Source organism: Helianthus annuus, chromosome 13 (assembly GCF_002127325.2).
Source record: "Helianthus annuus cultivar XRQ/B chromosome 13, HanXRQr2.0-SUNRISE, whole genome shotgun sequence".
In the NCBI taxonomy this organism is placed as follows: Eukaryota; Viridiplantae; Streptophyta; class Magnoliopsida; order Asterales; family Asteraceae; genus Helianthus; species Helianthus annuus.
Genome location: NC_035445.2, coordinates 134,998,061 through 135,010,104, shown reverse-complemented (window position 1 = coordinate 135,010,104; position 12,044 = coordinate 134,998,061). Strand labels below are relative to the sequence as shown.

General features: G+C 34.8%; 1 protein-coding gene across 1 annotated transcript; it reads right to left on the bottom strand.

Annotated features, from left to right (window-relative positions):
* Positions 1-979: 979 nt before the first annotated feature.
* Positions 980-5,515, bottom strand: LOC110899407 (cingulin-like). Its single transcript, XM_022146290.2, has 10 exons — positions 5,329-5,515; positions 5,132-5,248; positions 4,758-4,944; positions 3,757-4,672; positions 2,861-3,067; positions 2,510-2,777; positions 1,776-1,863; positions 1,567-1,688; positions 1,403-1,490; positions 980-1,313 (listed from the first exon to the last, which is right to left on the bottom strand). Exons 4-8 carry the CDS (start codon positions 4,618-4,620, stop codon positions 1,655-1,657), a joined length of 1,461 nt encoding a protein of 486 aa, XP_022001982.1. The 5' UTR covers positions 4,621-4,672; positions 4,758-4,944; positions 5,132-5,248; positions 5,329-5,515; the 3' UTR covers positions 980-1,313; positions 1,403-1,490; positions 1,567-1,654.
* Between the last annotated feature and the right edge of the window lie 6,529 nt (positions 5,516-12,044).

Below are 12,044 nucleotides of genomic sequence, written 5' to 3'. Positions count from 1 at the left end.
GTTAAAAACCCTAAACAAAACACCAAGTTTATGAGGTTTAATCCTCTGATTTTTAAGTGTCTCAACCTTGTTTTTAAGCCTAACCAACCACTAAAGTTTTGTAAGCATTAGGACATAGGTTTGAGATGAGATAGACTCAAGTTTGGTAAGAAATAACAAGGATTTCATGAAAACAAAAACAATCAGTGGACTTTGGAGCCTTTTTGCTGGAGTTCCATGGACTTATTTACTGTGAAAAACCCATGGAAACGTAGATAAGGTCAATACAAAGTAGTAGGAAAAAGAATCGAGTGAATCGGATAAGAATTGAGTGAGTTATGCTCATTTTCGTGAAGGGGTGTCAATCTGCTCGAACCCTTGCTTTCAGCTACGGTTTGGAGGAACTTTTGAGAGTTTTTAGTGTTGCAAAAGTGGTAGGGAGGCTGGTTATAAGTGGTATTTATAGGGGGAAGGATTAGGGTTTCAATGGGTTGGGCTTTGTAAGTGTTTAGAAGGGGTTACACCTTGAAACTAGCCCACAAAACCCAACTATATGGGGCTGAATTTTGCTGAATTGGGGCTGCCATATTTCTTTATTTTTTTATTTTTTTAAAACATTATAATGAGTAATTTTGTTAATTAAGTTGTGTAATAATATGCAACAATGTTTCCCCTAACTTGTAACAAGGTGAAATATGAAATAAAACATGATTTAACTAGGTAAAAAGTGTAATGTACAAGTATGTAACATGTTTGTAAGTGACAAGTATATGTCACATATTAGATGATTAACCGTTGTATAAATAAGCATATTATTAGGGGTTTTTAGGTATCAAAAATTTAAGGACAAGCATGGACATGCATCGTGAATAAGTATCGTATAAGTATGAATTACGAATAAGGATTCGATGTACAATGAATTCGAACGTATGAACATGTATGAATATGTAGATGGTGAATTTAAAGAAATACGAATTTTATTTATGATCCAAGTCTCGGATTTTACAATGATAAGACGCCTACAATAATACAAGATTTCCAAAAATAGCATTACAAAGCGAGCTTTCTAATTATGGAAGGTATGAAAAAGCAGGGCGTTACAGTACATGACCGGATTAGATGGGTTCGACCCAGGTACAGCATGGCCACACCCACACCATGTTCAAACTCTCACATGTAGGTATAAGGGTGGAGACGAATGGCAACAGCCAGTTGGCATACATACCTTCTTTTTGGATTTGTCGGCACGGACCCTGTCCACAAGCTCTTGTAGCGTACCAACACAGACCACATCCTCCGTGATTGGATCGCTAGTATCTCCAACGGCAACACAGCTGGGAATCATAGTTGGATATTCAGCCAGAGCGACAAACGCATAAAAAACAGATAATTAAAGTGTATGTGACCAAGGTTGTACCAGTACCTAATGGATGTCTTGAAAGTTTGGAGGGCGGGTACCTCGGGCGAATCAATGATCATAGTTGACGATGAGCTAGACAAACCAAGAGCGCCTGCATTGCGCCAAAGAAGGTAAAGGGTTTCGAAGTAACACGCATAATCGTAGACGCAGTAGGAAAGCAACCGTACCTAAGTGAAACTTTGCGCTCATGGAAGTCAAGATTATAGAATAGACATCGGGGTTTTGTTCTTTCTTCTTGAGCATAGCATCACCCAGCTAACCCCACAACGTCACTCTAACTCCGCGCTTGCTGTGAAATTTATAAAAAGGCTAAAAAAGTGAGATTTAACCAAGCAAAAGCAAAAGACCAAACGGGTAATAGGGATGGGATACTTACCGTTCATTTGTTAGGTTGAACTCGACCGTGCGAGCACCCGATGCTTTCACAGACTGCGGCCCCACCTGAGTAACATATCCTACAACATCTGCAACACAATGTTTAAAAACCACACAACAATCAGGGGTCATTCAAAAAGGGGACCACAAAGAGGGGGGGATTAAGCGAAGTTGCGGGACTTTGTGGCGAAGTTATCGAGTTCACGATAGTAAAACCCTAATTTAATTATATTCTCAATGATATTCAGCATCTCATCAGCCACACCACGTAATCTAACAGTAAGATTCAACACAAAACTACATGTTATTAATTTGATAGCAATTACTTTAATACATAAATTCCTCTATGTCATCTTCAATAATCAGTTTACATGATTAATGTATCAGCAACATTAATATATGTTAATCAATTAATAAACATTTACGCTACATAAATTCTTCTATGCCAAAAGTGGGATGTCACAGTGATACATAAGTTTTCCTATATCATCATTAGTAATCAACCGATCATATCTGGTAGCAATAGTAATTTTATAGTGTTTTTAAGCGTTACGAATGTCGGTATTGTGTTAGTGATGGAAGGACTTGATGGGGCCGCCATTTGCATATTGACAAATTGACACACTTTAAATTGACAAATTGACATACTTTAAATCTACTTGCTTAATCAAAATAAAACATCTTGTAATAAGAATTTATAAAGTTTTTTCTAAGAAATATTATTATTCATCATACCTACAAAAAACTTGCCCTCAGTTGGTTGGAGGTCCTCAAACGCCGTAAGTAAGAACGGGTAGCGCGTAAAGGAACCACTGGCATCGTCAACCTTCTTCACAATCGTGGAACCATTTAACCCAATAACAAAGGGGCTGTCTTTTAGAATCCGGTATTGATCGGTGTTCTGTATCGTAAAACCCTTGAGTAAATATATCCCGCCCTCTTTGAGTTTGTCAAAGAAGTAGTGCGCAATGTTATTTCTTGCGGTACAATGCATCACACCTCCCTGTGCAAACCAAACAGCATAATTTCAATAACAACGAAACCGGTAAAAGGAAAACAGAAGGGGGTTAAAAAGGTGAGACTTGCCTTTTTATCACTGACGACATAATCGGTGCTCATGTAGCGTCCATTGACACTTGTGACATCCCACTTTCGGCAAACCATAACCGTGATGGGGCCGGTACTCCCTTCACGAAGGTCAACAAGGGCCATCTGGCAGCCAGCACCACTTCCCGATGTATTCATATTAAGAGAGCTGGACATGTTAGTAGAGTAGCAAGGTTGAATATGTAACTACAACAATAGAGAAGGGGGACATTATATAATAGACATCCAGACCATTCATCTCCTTAGTAAAAACCGTAGAATAATCAATGCAATTGAAAAATCCTATTAATTGCATTTAATTTACTTAAGCATTTGAAGAGTCACATTAATGGCGAGGATAGTTGTTACCACTTTGCCTTTTGGCTAATAAGATTACATTGCCTTTTGGATTTTCTAATTCAAGAATTCGAATTCTTAAGAGTTATTGAGAGGATATGATGTTGGCTAATAAGAATACTTGAATTAGAAAATCTGAATTCGGCATGTTCAGTATAACAAATCCGAATTGGTTTTTATAAACACATGTAAATTATTTATGCTTGTCTCCCTAACTATTTAATATTTAATACTAAACTCCTTTTCTCCATTAAAAAATATTAATCTATTAGTCTTGCAAAAAATATGATTATAGAAACTATTATACTACAAAAATGATATAACTTTTCTAATAAAGCATATAGGAGGTTTTTATGCATTTGAATACGCTTTAAATAACTGTTTGACCCATTTCCTTTTCAAAAAAAAAATCTTCTAGCTTATCTCATTTGACCTGATAGGTAGGTATGCAACATAACCCAACCCAACTCAACCCATTACTCTAGCTATAACAAACTAACATTCTAACAGAGAAAAAAAAATAATATTGTTTATGTTACCTCAATATCACGATGATCTTGCAGATGTTCTGAATCAATATTATCCTTCATATCTTTTAGAAGATGGTCTATTTCTCTCAAACTTTCGATTTTTCTCTCAAAGCTTTGCTTGAACAAAAACAACAAAGATTGATCTTTCAAGAACACTTGAAGATTGCCAAAGAAACCCTCGAGCTGTGGGGCCATTTTACCATTCTTAGCTGCCAACTCTTGCCTACATGTATCGAGCTCAGTTTTCAGGGTTGAAATCTCCTGTTCAGCTTCTTCTTTAAGCTTCTTTATCTCACTCACTAATACAGTTCTACTGTCTTCTGCCTTCTCGTTTTCTTGAGAAAACCGAGAAACATTTGTATTTAACTGTAAAATTGCATCTTCAAGAGACTTTATCGTCTTTTTAGCTTCATCAAGATTACTTGCATGAGAAGAAACTTCCTCTTTAACTTTCTTTACCTCCATCTGGGCCTCTTCTTTTTCACTCATGATCATAAACATGTTGTTCTCTGCAAGTGCCAATGCTTCCTGAAACTTGCTTGTTTGAGAAGTAACTTCCTCCATTGCTTTATGTAATTCCTCTTCCACGCGACACTTGGCCACCTCTATTTCACTCTTCTCTTCGGTTAGTAAACTGATGGTTTTCTCTGAATCTGCAACTTTATCTTCCAATAATTTCAAGGTTTTTAAGGTTTCCATCAATTTAATATTCAATCTACCACTTTCATCTTTTAAGATTTCCATTTCTTGTTCTGCCTGAATCTTTGAAACTTCTAGTTCCCTCTTTTCTTCAGATAATTGAGACACGTTTTTCTCTGAAACTAATAATGCATCTTCAAGAGCTGTTCTGCTTAAGCCTTGGCAATTTGCCATTCACTTAAACACGTTGTAAACCACTTCACCTTCTTAACCGGTTCTTTCAAATCTACCGAAAAAAGAATATTAATACCATCAATTATCTCAACTATTTCCTGTAGCATCATTCGCAAAATAATTTGTATTATGTATACCTCTTAAAAAAGACCTTCTGATGATGCGAGAGCGACTTCGATGAAGTGTGCAGGTTCAAGATGTTGATCTTTACAAAGAAAATAAACAACAACGTCCTTTCAGCTCTTCTGCTGCCACTCCGACTCCATCTCCTGCGTTGGATCTGGCCATCGCTGCTGATTTTCACACAGACATTTCATCGAGCACCTTGTATGCAAAATTTGAAAGACAATGAAACAATGCAAAGTGACACTCAATTTGGCCTCATAAGCATAAGTTTATAAAACAAATCTCTAAATACGGTATTAACAACTTTATAAAACTTTAAATTTTATAAACTACATTATCTATATATATATTATATAAAAAATTATACAAAAACATGAGGTCTCACCTTACAAAGTATAAACCGGTAGCTTCCATCCACAAACTAATACAAAATGGGTATCCTCAGATTCAATCAAAAAACCATCGGATCTTCCACAGATCAAGATTCAATCAATCGAAACTCCTACAACAAAAAGTTAATATTTTTAGTGTAAATTAACATCAAATATCGACAACCCATGATTGATATAATCATATATGTACCAATTAAGATATAAAGATTGAGAATTTTAGATCTGATTGGTGAAAGATTTGTTGTTATTGTTATATAGGATGTGGGAGATTGAAGAAGATGGCTGTTTAGCTACCCTCTTCTTCACGGGTAAGAAAATGTGGAGACCATGAGAGAAGATGAATGAATGAAGGGGTGACTGCAAGGTTTTAAATTACTCACCTCACGCGATTTGAAACTTTTTTTTTTATAATCTTCAATGTTTTGTGAAAATTGGAATGTTTGAAAAGTATTCTGGTGATTATTAGGGACATTGAAAGCTGAAAGGTAGTGTGGTGATTTGGGTGGGGTTGAGAGAGAGATAGGGACCAGAGAAATATGCCAATTGATGGCCAGCCAACCAAGATTAGAAAAGTAGTATATGAAAAGTCAACATTTCAAGAATTTCCAACGGGTTAAGGAGGGTGGGTGGCAAGTTTATGTTTTTTTCTCCTTATTTTGAATAAACATTTTATATAATCATAGGTAATCACCATCAATTATCATCAATTAATAATCCTTAAACACCAATCACTATTAATTTAGTGTAGTGAGAGAGAGAAAGAAGAACCCAACTTAAAACCATCATAAATTTTGGTTTTAAAATAGAACATATAACTAAACTTTAGAATAGAAAAACCACATACCACCCTGTCATGAACTTTTTAGAAGCCCAACTTCTCACAACTTTAGAGAAAGTCTGCACGAAAACAAAAACACATAAAGAAGTTTATCAGTTATTGTTAGAAGTGTAGAACTGTCATTACATACAGAGGTGCACAAATAATGATGGCCCAAGCTGAAACTGAACGGGTAGACACACAAACCAGTCCTAACCGATTGAAACCGTAGGTTTGGGACCCGTTTGGGTTTCTCTCTTTGAAACCGATTTTAAACCAAACCAAACCGAAACCGTAAAAAAGAGTCAAAATTGCTCAAAACTGGTTTAAACCCAAATCAAACCGGAAAAAAAAACAGTCAACAAACCGAATCACACGAACCTAATTTGAAACCAACTTTTCTTATAAAATTACCCAATTACCCTTTTCTTTTAACTCTTTTCTAAAAAAACACCAACGTTCAGTTTGTTTCCTTCCTTCCAGAAATGCCTGTTGGATTTCCTCGATCCCTAGCAACATCGTTCCACTTGCAAGCAACCCCAAGGCGATGGTGAACAAACAGTCGAGTTTGGTGTAAATCTGTTCGGTGCTGAGGAGCAGTCACCGATGTTCTCCCTCATGATATCAAGTCTTCAACAAAAACTTTTCGGTTAATAAAATACCTATATTAGATTAGTTGAGTTTAACATCTTTTTGTTTCTTTTTATATTGTTTTTTTAATCTTTTTTATTCAAGGCTTCGTAACAGCAGATGTACCCATCTTCTTGTTTCTTTATGTTAGTCCATACAACTACTTTCTGCTTGTTCCTATTTTAATCACATAACTCGTGTCACAAAACACTCTGTCACTTCACTCCTAAATTCTAATTATTTCCTTCTAAGCATATAATTCGCTATAAATGCATTCAGATCAATCAAACAACAACTCAATATATTAATCCACTCCTCATAAATCCCCAATCTAAAACCCTAATTAGAGCTCAATCAGAACTTCATCATCCAATAACAAAATAAAACATTCAAATCATACAAAATCATCATAACAATAACAATAATAAGAGAGAGATAGAGAGAGAGTGTAATACCTCACGGCCGGAGTTATGCGACGGTGAACTGGACGCCGGCGAGGGTTTTGACGACGACGCGCCGCCGTCATGGTCACCGGTGGTGGCGACAGGTATCAGGAGCTCCCGATCTCTGCTGCTCGGTGAGTTTTCATCCGCCATTACTGTTTCTCTCTCTAGAAATTGACTTGAAATTTCATATAACAGTGAATTTTGTATTGAAGATGATGATGAGTTGAAGAAATTTTGTTGTTAGTAAATTGGGCGGATAGTTCAAAGAAGATTAGGAAAAGTAAACCCAAAGGGTCAAGGAGGGTGGCTGGCAACTTTATGTTTTTTTTTCTCCTTATTTTGAATAGACATTTTATATAATCATAGGTAATCACCATCAATTATCATCAATTAATAATCCTTAAACACCAATCACTATTAATTTAGTGTAGTGAGAGAGAAAGAAGAACCCAATTTAAAACCATCATAAATTTTGGTTTTAAAATAGAAACATATAACTAAATTTTTAAATATATATAGATAATGTGTTTTTAAATGATATTGCATGTTGTTGAATAAATACCGTGAAAAATATAAGACTACACGGTTTGGAGGGGCTTGAAAAATGGGCATTATTTGACATGTGGACGACACGGAAGCACGCGACAAAAAAGTGGCGTGGTGAAAAGAGGGTGTAGGAATGGGCGTGGAAGAGGGCCGTTATTCAACACGTGACACATTATTATTATTATTATTATTATTATTATTATTATTATTATTATTATTATTATTATTATTATTATTATTATTATTATTATTATTTAGTACTTATATATTATCTATTATTTTTTTAAATAGCATTATTCGTAATATAATAATTAACAATAAAAAAATTACATAACTAAAAAAACCGATTACATAACTAAAAAAAACGATTACTTAATTAAAACGAAAAAAGCCGAAACTAAGCACGATATTTATCCATTATTTTTTTTTCGTTTCTCATACATTTCCTGCTTTTCTCCTCCAAGGTGATCGATCTTCATAGCAAGTAATTTCACATCTATTCGCTTTTGCTTTTCTTCGTAAAGGCTAAAAGCCTTTATTTTTTGAGTGTTTCTTTCTTGTTGTAGGTTATTGAACACGGCAATTTGTTCTTCAATGTTGGCCAAAGCGGGGGTTTTTTCATCACTCGTATTATATGATTTTTGAGCATGCTTTTTTTTTTATTTATCTTATCCCGGTGACCGTTCGGCCTCATGATCATCGTCGTTTAAGTTGATCTCAAAGTCGATACGAGTATCCGAGCGACTAGTGGAGGAACAACTTTTGAACCTTTTGAAGGACGATTGTCCCGCTAAAGGTACTGGTACCCATTCTGGCGAGTTTTTCGCAATGTGTCAACAATGAATAAATTTAAAGGTGACCCTTTTTTTCCTTCCGAATACAAGGACATCGCACGCGCCAACAAGTCGGTGTCCATGTCACCACTTTTTGGGTTCTTCTTTAGGTTGTTGTAGTGGTCGTTGAAAGCGGTCATGGCATAATTTATTTCATGCCACTTAGACGAGAGTCAATCTTTTTTCGATAGAAATCTCGTCCTAAAGTTTTGTGATAAACTCGGTTCCAAAAATCGTCACTATATTGGTTGTTACCTATTAAAAATATATTATAGATATGGAATATATTTTTACAATAAATATAATAAAAATAAACTTATAACCGAATTCTTCGAAATCGAAAACCAAGCTTTCGTCAACACCACTTTTTCGTCGTTTGTCCACGGATATACACGACAATCCTCTTTTGCTTTTCCTTCTTGGTCTCGGTTTTCATTTTAGGGTTTCGTTTTTTTTTTCACATAGAGGATTCAGGTGGTGTAGGTTGAGTTTCCGGAAGGGATTCGGGTGTAGGGAGTTTGGGATAGAAGAGTGAGCGGTTGTTGTTGAAACATAAAAGGTAGGTTCGCAAGAAGATTACTGTACGCCAATATGTTCTGATTGGTAAAATGTGGTTGGTTTGGTTGAGACCCTTGAGGCAAAGTGGTGTTCGACACTTCGCCGAAACCATAGGGGTTGTTCGGATCAAAGTTGCGGTTGTATGGATGCATTATTTTTTATAAAAGGTTGAGAGATTTTATAAAAATGAAGGCTTAGGTAGAAGAGTGTGAGGTGAAATGGTGAGTTTTTTTACATAGATGGGATGAAATATTTTTTTAAATAATTTTGTTTGGGTCCAACGGCTAGTAGCCACCCCAATCGGCCAACACCACGTCGACGAGCATTTATCTTTAACGCCGGTGGAAAAGTTCAAGCCCGACCATCAACGTCGTTTACAACGCCAGGGAGGGTGTGGTGTGTGTGGCGTAGAAAGACATAAACGCCATTGATCCACGCTCACACCGTGTGGTCTAAGTTAGTTATTGGCTTTTGCTTACAGAATCTCATCTTGTTTTTATAATCTGTATCTCAACAATCGGATAACTCGCGCTTCGCAGTAGGCTAGCAGGAATTCGATTGGTGTCGTTCCGGCTTAATATGGTACCGACACTCATATAGAAACCGAAAAAACCCAAAAATAAAGTCCTAATATGTCCAAAAGAATATCGGCACACGTTCTACATTCATAAAAAAAAATGAAATGAACGTTGGTTTCGATAATATGGATACTAGTATGATGTTGTTCGTCATAATTAATATGGTTTGTTAGAAAAGAAAAAAAAATAATTGTATCATAACAAAAACGATATCTACACATAAAAAACATATTACGTCTAATAAGGTTTAACATGTGCTACACTGCAAAAAGAACGAATGATAAAATGTTATTTATTTAATAAGATTTTAACATGTGCTACACTAAAAAAAGAACGAATGATAAAATGTTATTTATTTAATAAGATTTACTTATAAAAAAAGAACAAATGAGAGAAAACCAAATAAAAGTAAAAAAGGATGGAACAAATAACAAAAATATTATTAAGGAAAAGGAGATAAAAAAAAAAGAAAAAATATTACACAATTTACTCTAACTTTTTATTGGGTAGTAGTAGCGCTGTAAAGGAACCGAACGTTCAACGAACGATTCGTAAATTGTTCGGCGGGAAGTTCGTTTATGTTCGTTCGATTAGCTTAACGAACGAACATGGACAAAAAATTTCGTTCGGTTAGCTTAGCGAACGAACACGAACACATATCTCATTCGTTCGACTGCGCTCGTGAACGCTTAGTAATATGTTCGGTTACGTTTGTTCATCTTCGTTTACGTTTGTTCATCTTCGTTTACGTTTGTTTGATTATACAAAAATAATAAATAATAAACCTTTTATCTAAACATATTGAAAACTTGAAACCACATTTTTTCTAAGTTAGCTAAAATTTGGATATTCTAGGACTTTTTTTAGGAAATTATGTCTAAGTTAATTAAACTTAAATTCATTATTTGGTGGTTGTAGTAGACTTTTTGCATTTTGATTATCATTTGATGGTTGTATTTAACTACTTATTTCTAACGTTTAAAGAAGATAATTATGTCTAAGTCAGTTAAACTTGATTCATTGTTTGGTGGTTATAGTAGACTTCTTGCGTTCTAATTTATCATTTGATGGTTATATTTAACTACGTATTTCCAATGTTTAAGGATAACAATGTTTTTATTTTTTTTTATTTTCAAGTGAAATGTTCGTTTACGTTCGTTTTTATTTGCTTGTATTCGTTTGTGTTCGAGACCAGTGTTCACTAATTGTTCGTGAACAACTGAATTTCCCTAAAGAACGAGCACGAACATAAACTTATGTTCGGTATGCGTTCGTGAATAGTTCGCGAACATGTTACTTTCTTTAACGAACCAACACGAATTGTTCATGTTCATTCGATTCGTTTACAGGCCTAGCTGGTAGTAGCATAGGGGGTGAAAAAAAGAAAGAAATTTTGCTATGATGGGATTCAAACCCAAATAACTTTGATGTATGTAGGTGAATTCAACCAACTAATCTACACTAATTATGTAAAGTGAGTGGCGAAATAATATTTATATCCTATTACATTAAACGGAAAAGAAACCCTATAGTGTGGTTGTAACTGTTCATGCAACTTTGAAAATGTTATAATGTTATAATATAATTATAATTATAATTATAATTATAATAATTATAATTATAATTATAATGTTATTTATAATTATAATTATAATTATAATTATAATTATAATGTTATAATATAATATAATATAAATATAAATAAATATAAATATAAATCAATTGAATTGAGTGAATGAATAATCCCTGCTTCCAGTTGGATATATTATTTGATTGATAGCAATTTATGTCATTCTCTATTTTATTATTGTAGTATAGCCCTTATGCATTGCCTAGTTTCTTTTCTTTCTTTCCTAAAGTCCAAAAATTAGGGTGGATCCTGTTATCGGGTTTGATAGGGAGCAGTGGCTTTTTTTTTTTTTTAATTTTGTTATGGACAAATTTAAAAGAGTAGAATACAAAGTTGATACATGTGATAAGATTTGTTTATTTGACTTTTTCTATAGTGTCACTAGCATTTTAGTTTTATAAAATTTAGAGGTTGAAGTCTTTGGATGGGTAGGAGGAAAACATGCCTGTGTGGATCTAACAGGGGTTTCCCCGCTTGTGGGCCTAGGGGGTAGTGCATTTACGGTGGGTCAGGCTGCTTTAAAGGCTGCTTCGGGTAAAGTGACCAAACATGAGAAAGCGTGCCTTGACAACCAACACGTGTTTATCCCATTTGCTTTTGATACTTTTGGTTTTCTGACGCCAGGGGCTGTGGAACTACTTAGTCGAGTTCAAAGGGTCATGCATGGTAATGTTATGACCCCGAGATCTATGGACGTAGTTTTTAAAAGGCTTAGTTTTGCTATTCAAAAAGGGGTAGCAGCGCAGCTTGTTGCCCATTTACCAACTATCTCGATGTAAATTCATAATACATTAATAAATCTCATTCCTTTAAGGTTGAACTAGATTTTATTTTTATAAAACTGGTGTATGTAAAAAAATTGGAAATT

Coding starts and splice junctions, on each gene's coding strand:
- LOC110899407 (XM_022146290.2), bottom strand. CDS start 4,620: ATGGCAAATTGCCAAGGCTTAAGCAGAACAGCTCTTGAAGATGCATTA. Junction 3,068..3,756: donor AAGATCATCGTGATATTGAG/GTAACATAAACA, acceptor CTATTGTTGTAG/TTACATATTCAACCTTGCTA. Junction 1,689..1,775: donor TTCAACCTAACAAATGAACG/GTAAGTATCCCA, acceptor TAAATTTCACAG/CAAGCGCGGAGTTAGAGTGA.